The following is a 12768-nucleotide window of genomic DNA, read 5'->3' on the forward strand; positions in this document are numbered from 1 at the left end:
GTGATACAACGTGTCATAAAGCAATGTTCCTCTGATTACAGTCCACAATCATTTGCTAAAATGGCTGCCATTGACGGCGTTAGACGTCCCAGCCCTTTGGATGGGGCGGCTCTATCGCAGTCACACTGTCAGAAACGTTATTTCCTAACTTTTTCCAAGCCCTTCATTCATACGACAGTTCTTGGAATGTGGGAGGAAACCGGAGCACCCGGAGAAAACCCACGGCAGCCCGGGGAGAACATCCAAACTCTACACAGAAAGGCAAAATCTTGCCAAATTTGGAGTATCCCTAACTCAATTTCCAATGAAATGAAAGGGTTGGCAGCAAATAAATCCCACTTTCAATAGATTGGACCATAACTAGTGATAAACTGTGCACCTTGGAAACTTTTATTGGCTGCAAATCATGATACAAGATTTGTGACCTGAGTGAATGTGTGTTTTGTAGGTGTGCGTGTTGTACTTTGCGAAGAGCGCCGAGCTGAGCGGCTTGCGGGAGGAGCTTTTGCAAGTGGACACGCCCACCAGCAGCCAGGACCTTTGGACTTGTTTACTACAGGAACACCCCAGGTGAGTAGGAACTGCTGTAGTATTGCACTCATATCGATTTTTTGGGCCCCTACACCTGCGTGATGACCCTACTGTACGGACGCCATGTTTTTTGTTTTCAAAAGATAGACTGTACATTTTTGTTTCTTTTGTGACTAAAGTAGCGTGTACTCAAATGTAAAGTCGTTGCAATCCGACACCGCTTTTGCGCTTCATCAGCCATTGACGCTGCAAGAGGGCCAATCCATTTGGGGCGAATGTACGGCCGTTCGCTGCCAATAATCATGTGTATGTGCTATGTGCTGCGGTTAGTTGCCTTTGAAAATTTAAAGTGATTCTTTTACTGGCGGTTGTCACGCGGTCGTTGAGTGAGTGAGTCACATATCCTGTTTGGTAAAACAATGCCTGAAGCACAGATAAGAATTATTCTAATATTCCATGCCCCTAAACCCAACCTTAAAAGTAAGTCGTAACAACACCCCGCCCCCCTCAATCTTTTATTAAAAAACATTATTTTCAAGCTTCAGCTAATCAATGGCTGCCACTGAGTGGCGCGAGATGTCCAACCTATTTGAAGTGGAAGGGTGGCACCGTCTATTAGTGATAAACTTATTTTAATTCACAGCAGAAGGTCGATTGGATATCTACATTTTTTGGGGGGAAGGGCAAGAAGCTCCTTTATGTACGGCGTACTACGGAGCTGGCGGCCATCTTGGGTAGGGCGACTTTCGCTCGGATGCTAGATCTCGAGGAGCGTTGATTGCACCGCGTCGGCACGTTGATTCCGAGTACTCTCCAAAGCCGATGCCGTAATTTTGGTGGCGATTTCCAGCTGACGCCAGTAGGAACCCGAGCGGGCGTCGTGGAAAGGCGGAGCTTAATTTGCGTGTTTTACGTGCGTGTAGGCTGCAGGTGCTGCAGGGTCACGTGGTGTTGGCGGTGCGCCAGCAGTACGTCGCCCTCGACGACCGCCGGCCGCTGACGTTGCGGGACGGAGACGAGGTCGCCGTGGTGCCGCCGCTCAGCGGAGGATGAACCCGCACTCGCCGCCCGTAAGCTGAGCTTCCGCCTTTGCGTTTCCCGTCACGATGCCGAAAACCCGAAGCGTCCGACGCCGTCTTCGCCATATTTTTCAAGGTGGCGGCGGCGGCGTCGCAGATGGGGCGGGACGTCTTCAAGCTGAACCGCGATCGGCCGTCGACGGAGGAGGCGGTGGCGGCGGTGGGCAGCGCTTCCTGCGGAGCCATTTCTCTCTTCGTAGGTACTCGCGACGTCGCGCCCGCCCGAGCGTCCGGGAACGGACGCTCGTCACCTTCCGCGCCGAACGCAGGGACCACGCGCGAGGACCGTTGCGAGGGCGGGAAGGTGGTCGGTCTGGAGTACGAGGCGTACGAGGCCATGGTCGAATCGGAGCTCGCCAGGCTGTGCCGGGATGTCAGATCGCGCTGGCCCGGCGTGGCGCACATCTACGTGCACCACCGACTCGGGTACGGACTTGACGCTAACCCGCTAACCGGCCTGACTGAGCACGGCGCTAACGGGCGCCCCCTCCCTCAGGTGGGTGAAAGTAGGCGAGGCCAGCGTGGTGGCGGCCGTCTCGTCGCCGCACCGCCATGACAGTCAGCGGGCCCTGGGTCACCTGGTGGACGGCTTGAAGGCCAAGCTTCCCGTGTGGAAGAAGGTGAGGAAGCTCGCCCGTCGAGAGCCCCCTCCCCCGGCGCTCACGTCGCCATTTTGTCGGCACCAGGAAGTGTACGACGGGCGCGAGGCCGCCTGGAAGGAAAACGCCGAGTGCTCCTGGGCCCGTTGCCGTGGAAATGATGGCGTGCAAAAAAAATTGTCGCTCCAATAAATGCTGCCAACCTGCGGTGTGCTGTAATGTATCGATCCAATTCTTTCTATTGAATTTGACCTGCCAAAAGTGACATAAACATCGCTAAATGCTCTTTTTAATTGAAGCTAAATCTAATTCAATTGACCCAAAACAGAGATATATACGTACACATGCTATTGTTCCTAATCGTTTTCTTACAATTCCTTTATGAATAATCTAAATTAAAACAATATGACATTAAATGGAATATTTTTTTTAATTTCATTTGAATACAATACTAGTTATTGTCCCCCAATAAAACGGAAGTTAATTTTAAAACTATTGCATAGGATTGTAGTTATTGCTGCCATTGTCAACAGCTGTGAATTCTCTTTTGCTGCCACCTCTCCGTGTCCAAACAAATTGGGCTTGCTGGGAGTACCCTCGCATTGACTGATGTGCCTGAACTTCTGAAGCTCAAGTCGTAGGACTCGGCTACTTTCGGCTGTTTTCGGATTCCGAAAACAAGCGGTAGTTTCGGGCCTTTTTTTTCCTTCGGACTCGGCTACTTTCGGCAGTTTTCGGATTCCGAAAACAAGCGGTAGTTTCGGGCCTTTTTTTTCATCGGACTCGGCTTTGTTCGTGTACACTCGGCTATCTCCGGATCGGAAGAACGAGCGGCGGTTTCGGGGGCGTTTTCGCCGTTGCCGTCATAGCTTAGTAGCGAGCGAGCGGCGAACAAGCGGGATGCTTCCTTATGACTCCCGCTGACTGGAATCGGCAGCTGCCGATTTCCCCCTACTATTCCCTTCCCTTCACTTCCATCACCTCACGTCAAGCGAAGAAGCCCCCGAAGCGGAACCTCCACTCCGGTCCCCGCCCCCCCTCCCCCCGGTCAGCTGACCGTTGGCCGGTCTGCTGACTGTCAAGCGGCTGGCTCGGCTCTTTTTTCCCCGTGGAGGCCGCGGTGGGACTGCGGGTGGCCCGCCAGCCTTTTTCGCTGCTTTTTCGTCGTCTCGGTCCCACCCCGGCCACTTGTCCAGGAGCGCCCGAATCGCTCGGAGTGGTGTCGAGCGGATCTCTCGACTTCGGCCTCCTCCTCGCCCGGGACCCCCGGCCGGCGGGGGCCGGCGGGCCGCCTGGCAGGCGTCGCTCGCCCCCCACCATGGCCCTAGCGGAGGTCGCCATGCAGGGCCTGGCCGTCTTCGGCTTGCTGCTCTTCGCCGTGCTGTGGCTCATGCACTTCATGTCCATCATTTACGTGTAAGTAAGTGGCCGGGGGTCAAGGCTAGGCTAAGGCTAGCGGAGCGGCTAACGGGCGAGCCAGCGTCTTGCTCCCGCAGTCAGGTTTCAAACCTGGCGCTGGTTCGCCTAACCGAGCTCGACCAAAAAACGGACTTATGACTTAAACGGACGACGAAAAGAAAAGTCGAGAACGGTGCTTCGGTTCCCTTCGTTTATTTGTTTGGCTCGTATTAGCTAGTAGCCGGTGGTTAAGTTCGTTCCTCAAATGTGAACAGGAAAATGCTCCTAATTGTTGGAACGAGAGTCAGGCTCTCGCCGACTATTTTTTATTGTGACGGAAAGGCGGCGACGCGACAGGTTTAAAAATAATAATAAAATAAAAATGTAAAACAATATCCGGCTAGCTCGAATTGCCATTGAACCATTTCCCAACCCGAACCATTTGATTCGACGTCACGCCATGGCGCAACAGGGAAATTCTCTCAAGGTGACGGACGGATTCCATTCAGTAAGAAGTCGGCGTTTCCTGCTCACATGACCTCTGACTTTCTGCCCCCTCTCTCTTCTCAGCCGCCTCCATTTGCACAAGAAGACGTCGGAGGTGAAGCAGCCGGCGGGCGTGTCTCTGCTGAAGCCCTTGAAGGGCGTGGACCCCAACCTCATCTCCAACCTGGAGACCTTCTTCACCTTGGACTACCCCAAGGTGAGCCAGCGAGCGAGCGGCGTCTCGGCCGGCGCACCCCGCTAACCTTTGATCACCCCCGGCCTTGCAGTACGAGGTGCTGATGTGCGTTCAGGACGCGGACGACCCCGCCGTGGACGTCTGCAAGAAACTCCTGGCCAAATATCCCAACGTGGACGCTCGCCTCTTTGTCGGTAAACTTTGGCACAACGCGTCCCGCGCCGCTCTCCGCCTCGCTAACGAGCGTCGTCTCCGGCAGGCGGCAAGAAGGTGGGCATCAACCCCAAGATCAACAACCTGATGCCGGGCTACGAGGGCGCCAAGTACGGCCTGGTTTGGATCTGCGACAGCGGCATCCGAGGTGGAACCCCGCGCCGTCGCCGCCTGTCCGTCCGTCCCTTTTTGCCTTGTTTTTTTCTTTTCGCTGACCTCGCACACTCGCCCGCAGTGACGGCGGACACGCTGACGGATATGACCAATCAGATGACGGAGAAGGTGGGCCTGGTGCACGGCCTGCCGTACGTGGCCGACCGGCAGGGCTTCGCCGCCACGCTGGAGCAGGTGAGGCACCGCCCCTGAGCGGACGGAGCGCGGCGCGGACGATTAAACGGAGGTCGCGCTCAGGTCTACTTCGGGACGTCGCACCCGCGCTCGTACATCTCGGCCAACGTGATGGGCATCAAGTGCGTGACGGGCATGTCGTGCCTGATGCGAAAGGACGTCCTGGACCAGGCGGGCGGCCTGGTGGCCTTCGCGCAGTACATCGCCGAAGATTACTTCATGGCCAAAGCCATCGCCGACAGGTACGCCACGCCTTTAAAATCCAAAACACGCCATTTCCCAGGCTAACACATTCAATTTAAAAAAACTTTATTGGATCGTTTTTGTCAACTGTTGGACAATCCATTCTGAACGTGACATTTTCATTCGAACAATCATGACGTCATGCCGTGCCACTAACAACAATAGATGTCCCATTTTTACAACTGATAGGGAAATCCCTGTTGTATTTCCAAATTCACAATAAAAGAGGCATCTGAAGTCACATCTTTGTTTAATTCTCGCAAGAAGAGAATGCATCCATCCGCGCCTGCGGTCGGTCTAGATCAGGGGTAGGGAACCTATGGCACGGGAGCCACATGGGGCTCTTTTGATGGGTGCATCTAGCCCTTTGCCAACCAGTGAGCTAAAATATGGAAATCGCTGTTGACAGAACTGAGATATTACATTTAGAACTGCTTTAATCTTCATTTTTTTGCTTTAATCTTCTTTTTTTTTGCAGTAGACTCTGCACCCTCTCATTGATTAGCAACAGCATAAGAAACTTTTAAAAAATATTCAGTTTTTTCCACTTTAAAAGTGGTTAGCTCGGTCAGTGCTGGATGATTTGAGCAAAAAGCTCCCTCCCTCCCCACCCACGTTGGCCCGACCCGGGGGCCAAATCTGGCCCGCCGCATCATTTTGGACATAATATTTAGATATATATTTTTTAAATAAATTGATTAAAAGAACTGGATTAAAAGCCCTGAATATTCCGTTTTTTATAGATCTAAAACAATGTTCATTTTAGCTTTTTTAAAATATATTTTTAGATTTTACAAAATGATTTTTGAACTAAAAACACAGAAAAAATGGATTAAAAATGACAATTATTGATTTAAAAGGGGGAAAATCAAGAAATTTTATATACATCTATACTCTTCATTTGAATTTGATCCTAAAACAGAAAGTCGGCACTCTTGATTTACTTTCCCGGGCCACACAAAATGATGCGGCGGGCCAGATTTGGCCCCCGGGCCGGGCCAACGTGGGTGGGGAGGGAGGGAGCTTTTTGCTCAAATCATCCAGCACTGACCGAGCTAACAAAATTGAACCAGCGGGGGTTGGGCTGAAACGAGAAGCACCTGACAGCAATCCACTGATTGCACTTGTAGGACACTAGTATTGCAGAAAGTTTCCTCTTTAGAGGTTGAAACCAAAGCACTCACTTTTGCCCTTTTTTTTAGTCTGCCCAGCCCTGTTAAATAAATGCCTAGTCTTATGGGACGCTATGTCTTCCTTCATATGTCCAATGCTTCAATTTCTTTGAGGAACTCACTCACTCGCTCATTAGTGGTCAAAAGTTTGCACTTTGATGGCCCACGTTTGAAATAGGTCACCGGTGTCAAAGTGCCGGCCCAGGGGCCAAATCTGGCCCGCCGCCTCGTTTTGTGCGGCCCAAGAACGAGTGCCGACTTTGTGTTTTAGGATCAAATTCAAATGATGATAGATGTACATTACATTTCCTGATTTTTTTTTTCCTGCCGCCACTTTGACACCTGTGGTCTAGATCATTCTAACAACTGGAGGTCTCTCTCGCTAATTTATTCATAAGATTTTAACGCCATGCCCCACGGAAGTCTAAACATATTTAGAGTCTCATAAGAATTTATCGCAGTTCTCAAAACAATTGTAGGTCTGTCAAATCTTCCCAAGAGAGTTTTGATGTGAACCATCCTGAGAAGATGATACTTTTGCAAGAGATGCATTAAAATGGCTTTTATTAATGCCAATAACTCTAACATAAAAGAAAAGCGTTCAAGCACATATATATTGATTCATATTGATACACATTTAGGATGAGCAATACTATTCCTAATAAGCAAATATATATTGATACACATTTAGGATGAGCAAATATATATTGGTTAATATTGCAAGCATATTTATAATAAGGATTCATATTCCTAATAAGCATTGCAAGCACATTTATAATAATGATTACTCCAACAAAAACACACTACACTTATCACAAACGTACTTTTTTTCAAAGTTTTTATTATGATCCTTATGGCAGAAAACTGAACTTGTTCTGCTGCTTATTTTTTTTAGAGGCTGGAAGTTCTCCATGGCGACGCAGGTGGCCTTGCAAAATTCCGGCTCCTACTCCATCGGGCAGTTCCAGTCGCGCTTGATCAGGTGAGCGTCACGGCCCTTTTGGCGATCGCGCCGCCACTGCCATCGTGACCGTGTGCGGTCGATTGGTCGCCGGTCTTTTGGTCGCCCGGACCGCGACAACGGGCGACCAAAAGACCGGCGACCAAAAGACCGGCGACCAAAAGACCGGCGACCAAAAGACCGGCGACCAAAAGACCGGCGACCCAAAGACCGACGACCAAAAGACTGGCGCCAAAACAAGGTAAAACAACAGTGTCTACGCATGAATAAAAGCCAACAATGGCCATGAGCAGTTTCACTGAGCCGACCGGCGTGTGAGTGTAGAAGTATAGTTTGTATGTACATGCGTTGTCCCTTTAAGAAGCTACGTCAATTCAGTCAGGGTCTTAACAAGTTCTCCAACAAAACACAATAAAAGTCCGGGAAATTTGGAGCTTTTCTTTAGCCTAATAATGACTAGGGCATTAAGTATGACTAAATAGTAATTCACAGTTTGTATTTAGGGAATTTGAGCAACGATTTAAATGGTAATTATCAATAACCTTCCGGGCGACCAATCGACCGGCGACCAATCGACCGGCGACCAATCGACCGGCGACCAATCGACCGGCGACCAATCGACCGTGTACCATCGTGACCGCCCTCTGTCCAGGTGGACCAAGCTGCGCATCAACATGCTTCCGGGCACGGTGCTGGAGCCGGTGTCCGAGTGCTTCCTGGCCAGCCTCATCATCGGGTGGGCCGCACATTACGTCTTCAGGTAGGAAAATGGAGGCGGAGCCTTTCAACGACACCACGTTGATCCACACGTTAGTCAGCAAATCATCCGACCAAAAAAAGTGACACAGGAAAAGGCGGGCGTTTTCCTCAGCGCTCTTCCTACGTGTGCGCAGGTGGGACATGATGGTGTTCTTCATGTGTCACTGTTTGGCGTGGTTCATCGCCGACTACGTGCAGCTGACCGGAGTTCAGGTGAGCGCGCCAACTCTCGCGCCCGACAGTTAACCAACGGGGCTCTCTTGCGGCGAGCAGGGCGGCCCCCCGAGCTTCTCCAAGTTGGACTTTGCCGTGGCCTGGTTCATCCGCGAGTCCATGGCGGTGCAGATCTTCCTGTCGGCGCTGTGGGACCCCACCATCAGCTGGCGGACCGGCCGCTACCGCCTCCGCTGCGGCGGCACCGCCGAGGAGATCCTCGACGTTTAGACTGACGTGCGCCCTGTGTTTTTTTTTTTTTTCTTTTATTCTTTTAATTTTGCCACTATTTATCTTCATTTTGGTGCAGACAAGAAGCCCCGCCCGATTCAGTGTTACGAGCGTGACAAAAACGCCCGTCTCGTCGTCAGTGTTCCGTCGCGACATTTCACCGGCCGGCGCTAACCCCCCGGATTTTCCTCCGCTTCGACGTTAGCTCTTAGCCTAGCCTCCCCGCCTTTGCTTGATGACACGGACGCAGCCTGTCGGATGAAGCCGCGGGAGCCTCGCTTGTCCCATCGCACGCCGTTGTCGCGGCGTTTTGGCCCAATAAAGTCGGATCTTTTCAAAAGACTTTGCTTGCATCGTCTTTGCCTTCTTTGGCTCCGGCCCTTTGGAATCATTCGGTGCGAGCATACCTGGATGTGCGAGAAGGGTTTGGTGGCTCAGAGGTTAAAGCATCACCCTCTCCATTCTGAGGTCCTGGGTTCAAATCCTGGTTGGCCCACCTGTGTGAATATTGCAGGTTCTCACCTTCTTTGCCTTCTTTGACTCCGCCCATTTGGGACCATTCAATTTGAGCATACCTGGGTCAGCTGGAAGGGCCTGACGGCTGAGTGGTTAGAGTGTTGGCTTCACAAGGCTAAGTGTGGCTACTTCATGGTGTAGAGGTTCACTTGCCGGACTGCCATGTGGGCAGGTGGGGTTCGACTCCCAGTTGGGAATCATTTTCCCTTAAATAGAAACAACCGTGTGTAGTCAAGACTTTACAATAATGACAACATCAAGTGTGATCACTTCATGGCATAGAGGTTTGTTCACCTGACTGCCCTGCGGGCAGCTGGGGTTCGAATCCTGCTGTTGTTTGACTGATCACTACACTATGTAGTTCAGTATATGGATGATCTTTTTTTTTTCATTAAAATAAAGACTTAGACATTTTTTTCAGCAAAACAATTTTCCAGTCCGCCGAAGGCTGCCCGCCTACACATGGTCATTTGGTGCTTTTATTTAAGGAAAGATGACTTAGTCTTTTTTAATGGCAAAATGGTTCAGCAGCCACCGAGATTCGAACCCTGCCTGCCCACACGGCAGGCAGGTGAACGAACCTCTAGACTATGAAGTGGCCATACTTTACATTGTCATAATTGGAAAGTCTTGACTACACATGGTTGTTTCTATTTAAGGGAAAAATGATGCCGAACTGGGATTCGAACTACACTTGCCTGCATGGCAGTCAAGTGAGTGAACCTCTACACCATGAATGGCCATACCTTACCTTGACATTATTGGAAAGTCTTGACTACACATGTATAGAAATAACTTAGAGAAAATGATTCCCAACCAGGATTCGAACCTCAACTGCTCGCACGGCAGTCAGGTGAACAAACCTCTGCACCATGCAGTAGCCACACTTTACTTATTGATTATTGGAAAGTCTTGACTACACACGGTTGTTTCTATTTAAGGGAAAAATGATGCCCAACTGGGATTTGAACCACACCTTCCCGCATGGCAGTCAAGTGAGTGAACCTCTACACCATGAAGTGATCACACTTTATTTTGTCTTTATTGGAAAGTATTGACCAAATACGTTTTTGTCCATTTAAGGGAAAAAGTGATTCCTACCTGGGACTCGAACCCCCCCCCCTGCCCACATCACAGTCAGGTGAACAAACCTCTACACTATGAAGTGGCCATACCTTACGCCGTCATAATTGGAAAGTCTTGACTACACATGGTTGTTTCTATTTAAGGGAAAAATGATGCCCAACTGGGATTCGAAGCACACCTTCCTGTATTGCAGTCAAGTGAGTGAATCTCTACACCACACTTAACTTAGCCTTTTCTGGAAAGCCTTGATGACACACTGTCGTCTCTATTTAAAAGGAAAATGTCTTCGTCTTTTTTGGATAGAAAATGGTTTATCCACCTTAATATTGCACAACCTGGAAAAAGTGGTGTGGGTTGCCGGAGCCGAACACAGCCAAAGCAAAAAATGACAAAAAAAAAGTCTAGGGCGTTCCCTGAATTGACGTCATATTGGTGAGCCGGAAGTGAAACGGACCGGAAGAGACAATGAAAAAAAAGGGTTTTCGTTGACCTGCATGCTTTGTTTTGTTTGTAAATGTTTTTCAGGTTTTTAATCGCATGATCCAAACGTCCTAATTTGGGTCAGCTCCAACCAAGACACGTTTGTTAAAGGACATGAACAGAAGTCCACCAAGAAGTTGTTGTTTTTTACGTTGGCTGATTTTTGTGTACTCGACGCATGGCGAAAAGGTAAGAAATGCTCCCGTTTTCTCCATTGCAAGCTTCTAGAAAGATCTAGTTCCACTTGCAGTCATAATATCTCCAAATCCAATTGCGTTTAGTGTTTTTTAATCGTTTCAAAGATTGCACAAGGACAGAAAAGAAGACGGCTCAATGATGACTTTTCCAATTCGAAATTCCTTTATAGACCATTTGTCCTAAAATGAAAATCCTAATTGTGGAAAGACACTCTCCAGTAATATTGGTGATATCTGACGACTTGATTTATTTTTGGTAATGACCATGTATTGTAAGGCTTTTTTTTCCTTAAAAAACGACATAGTAATAGTAAGGCTTTTTTCTTTAAAAAATCACATAGTATTCTAAGGCTTTTTTTTCATTAAAAACGACCATGTATAGAAAGGCTTTTTAAAAATAAATAACGACCATGTATAGTAAGGCTTTTTTTCGTAAAAAACGACCATGTATAGTAAGGCTTTTTTTCGTAAAAAAAAACGACATAGTATATATCGTAAGGCTTTTTTTCTCGAAAAAATGATAGTATATATAGTAAGGCTTTTTTCTTTAAAAAACGACCATGTATAGTAAGGCTTTTTTTTTCGTAAAAAACGACATAGTATAGTACGGCTTTTTAAAAAAATAAAACGACATAGTATATATAGTAAGGCTTTTTTTTCTTAAAAAACGACATAGTACAGTAAGTCTTTTTTTCTTAAAAACGACATAGTATAGTGAGGCTTTTTTCTTAAAAAAAAAAAAACCGACATAGTATAGTAAGGCTTTTTTCTTTAAAAAAAAAAAAAAACGACATAGTATAGTAAGGCTTTTTTCTTTAAAAACGACATAGTATATAGTAAGGCTTTTTTTCTTAAAAAAACGACATAGTATAGTAAGGCTTTTTTTCTTACAAAAACGACATAGTGTAGTAAGGCTTTTTTTCGTAAAAAAATGACACAATGTATAACAAGAATTTATTTATAAAAAACGACATCGTAAGGCTTTTTTCTTAAAAAAACGACATAGTATAGTAAGGCTTTTTTCTTTAAAAAAATGACCATGTATAGTAAGGCTTTTTTCTTGTGGTCTCTCTGACAGGATGGAGTAGGTTTGGGAGCAGCTTGCGGATGAAGCGCAGCCCCGACCGGTCGCCTTCGTATTGGCTGGGTATGTGATGTCTCGCCTTGTTACAGCGATCATAGTGCGTGCGTGCGTGCGTGTGCATAGCCACATCCCCTTACAAAAAAGTTTATAGAATGGAAAAAAAATATTTCTTATAAATCAAAGTCAAGGTCACATAATAGAACAAGAGATACTTTGCTGACAACTTTTATTTTGATTTTTTTCAGATGAGTGACAAAGGCAAAAAGGGATGACTTGTGGGATGGACAGTCTTCCAACGAAAAGCTTTCCCAAACCGTGGACAGCGAGCGAGGACACCTGAAGACAAAAAGTAGGTTTAAAAGAGACATTCATGTTGCTGTGCAGAAAATATTTGTTTTCTTTTGTTTTTCTTAGACTCACCTGTGATGAAGGATGTGGATTTCACCAGGTGGCTGACGCGGGAGGAATTCTAGCTTTCTTTTCAAATGCCAGAATTGTCAATTTGGCCCATTAAACGAGACTTGAGTACATTCTTGACCATTTTGTGACTTTTTTGACCTTGTCTTGCAGGACTTAACTGGACCTTAAAGCAGTCCAAAAAAGACTTTTTTCACTAAATGTCAGCCAAGACATTTCAGACAAGCGTTTTTATTTGCACAGAATCGCCACTTTTTTTCCAATTCAGGCATATTCTTGGTCTCTATCAAACCCGTATCCACTGCACACAGGATTTCTTCATTTTGACCCAAAAATGAGGTATAGTGCCCACTTAGCATACAAAAGTTGCGTGGATTGATTCCCACATCCTTCAAGTTTTCACTCTTCAGCTCAAACGGACACTTGGCCTCAATAGTAGAGCACCAACTTACCATACAAAAGGTCATGGGTTGGATTCCCCCGTTCCTCCAACTTGTCACTTTTCAGGTCAAATAAAAACTTTTTAGGGAGGTGGCTTATACACTTAGTCAATTGAGTC

At 47.5% G+C, this 12768-nt stretch overlaps 2 protein-coding genes and 2 long non-coding RNA genes across 6 annotated transcripts; 3 read left to right on the top strand and 1 right to left on the bottom strand.

Moving 5' to 3' along the window:
• The first annotated feature begins 456 nt into the window (after positions 1-456).
• On the top strand, positions 457-2428 carry LOC144091081 (molybdopterin synthase catalytic subunit). Of its 2 annotated transcripts, none has more exons than XM_077623118.1 (6): positions 457-570; positions 1455-1601; positions 1687-1810; positions 1880-2036; positions 2107-2230; positions 2297-2428. In XM_077623118.1, the coding sequence occupies exons 2-6, from the start codon at positions 1581-1583 to the stop codon at positions 2399-2401; spliced, it is 531 nt and encodes a 176-aa protein (XP_077479244.1). In that variant the 5' UTR covers positions 457-570; positions 1455-1580; the 3' UTR covers positions 2402-2428. The 2 variants fall into 2 exon arrangements, with proteins under 2 accessions (XP_077479244.1, XP_077479246.1); XM_077623120.1 differs by having other exon boundaries at positions 1693-1810.
• Positions 2429-2867: 439 nt separating this feature from the next.
• Positions 2868-8772, top strand: ugcg (UDP-glucose ceramide glucosyltransferase). Of its 2 annotated transcripts, none has more exons than XM_077623115.1 (10): positions 2868-3625; positions 4178-4310; positions 4381-4483; positions 4549-4650; positions 4738-4850; positions 4914-5092; positions 7161-7247; positions 7879-7986; positions 8120-8198; positions 8259-8772. In XM_077623115.1, the coding sequence occupies exons 1-10, from the start codon at positions 3528-3530 to the stop codon at positions 8427-8429; spliced, it is 1173 nt and encodes a 390-aa protein (XP_077479241.1). In that variant the 5' UTR covers positions 2868-3527; the 3' UTR covers positions 8430-8772. The 2 variants fall into 2 exon arrangements, with proteins under 2 accessions (XP_077479241.1, XP_077479242.1); XM_077623116.1 differs by lacking the exon at positions 2868-3625 and adding an exon at positions 3686-4094.
• Positions 8773-10455: 1683 nt separating this feature from the next.
• On the top strand, positions 10456-12322 carry LOC144090456 (uncharacterized). Its single transcript, XR_013305406.1, has 3 exons — positions 10456-10700; positions 11787-11855; positions 12038-12322. It is a non-coding gene; the product is annotated as an uncharacterized LOC144090456 (long non-coding RNA).
• On the bottom strand, positions 12002-12495 carry LOC144090457 (uncharacterized). Its single transcript, XR_013305407.1, has 2 exons — positions 12213-12495; positions 12002-12128 (listed from the first exon to the last, which is right to left on the bottom strand). It is a non-coding gene; the product is annotated as an uncharacterized LOC144090457 (long non-coding RNA).
• Between the last annotated feature and the right edge of the window lie 273 nt (positions 12496-12768).

The sequence above is a fragment of the Stigmatopora argus genome, chromosome 16 (genome assembly GCF_051989625.1).
Source record: "Stigmatopora argus isolate UIUO_Sarg chromosome 16, RoL_Sarg_1.0, whole genome shotgun sequence".
NCBI lineage: Eukaryota > Metazoa > Chordata > Actinopteri > Syngnathiformes > Syngnathidae > Stigmatopora > Stigmatopora argus.

Coding starts and splice junctions, on each gene's coding strand:
- LOC144091081 (XM_077623118.1), top strand. CDS start 1,581: ATGAACCCGCACTCGCCGCCC. Junction 2,037..2,106: donor TACGTGCACCACCGACTCGG/GTACGGACTTGA, acceptor CCCCTCCCTCAG/GTGGGTGAAAGTAGGCGAGG. Junction 2,231..2,296: donor AGCTTCCCGTGTGGAAGAAG/GTGAGGAAGCTC, acceptor TGTCGGCACCAG/GAAGTGTACGACGGGCGCGA.
- ugcg (XM_077623115.1), top strand. CDS start 3,528: ATGGCCCTAGCGGAGGTCGCCATGCAGGGCCTGGCCGTCTTCGGCTTG. Junction 4,651..4,737: donor CTGCGACAGCGGCATCCGAG/GTGGAACCCCGC, acceptor ACTCGCCCGCAG/TGACGGCGGACACGCTGACG. Junction 7,987..8,119: donor GCCGCACATTACGTCTTCAG/GTAGGAAAATGG, acceptor ACGTGTGCGCAG/GTGGGACATGATGGTGTTCT.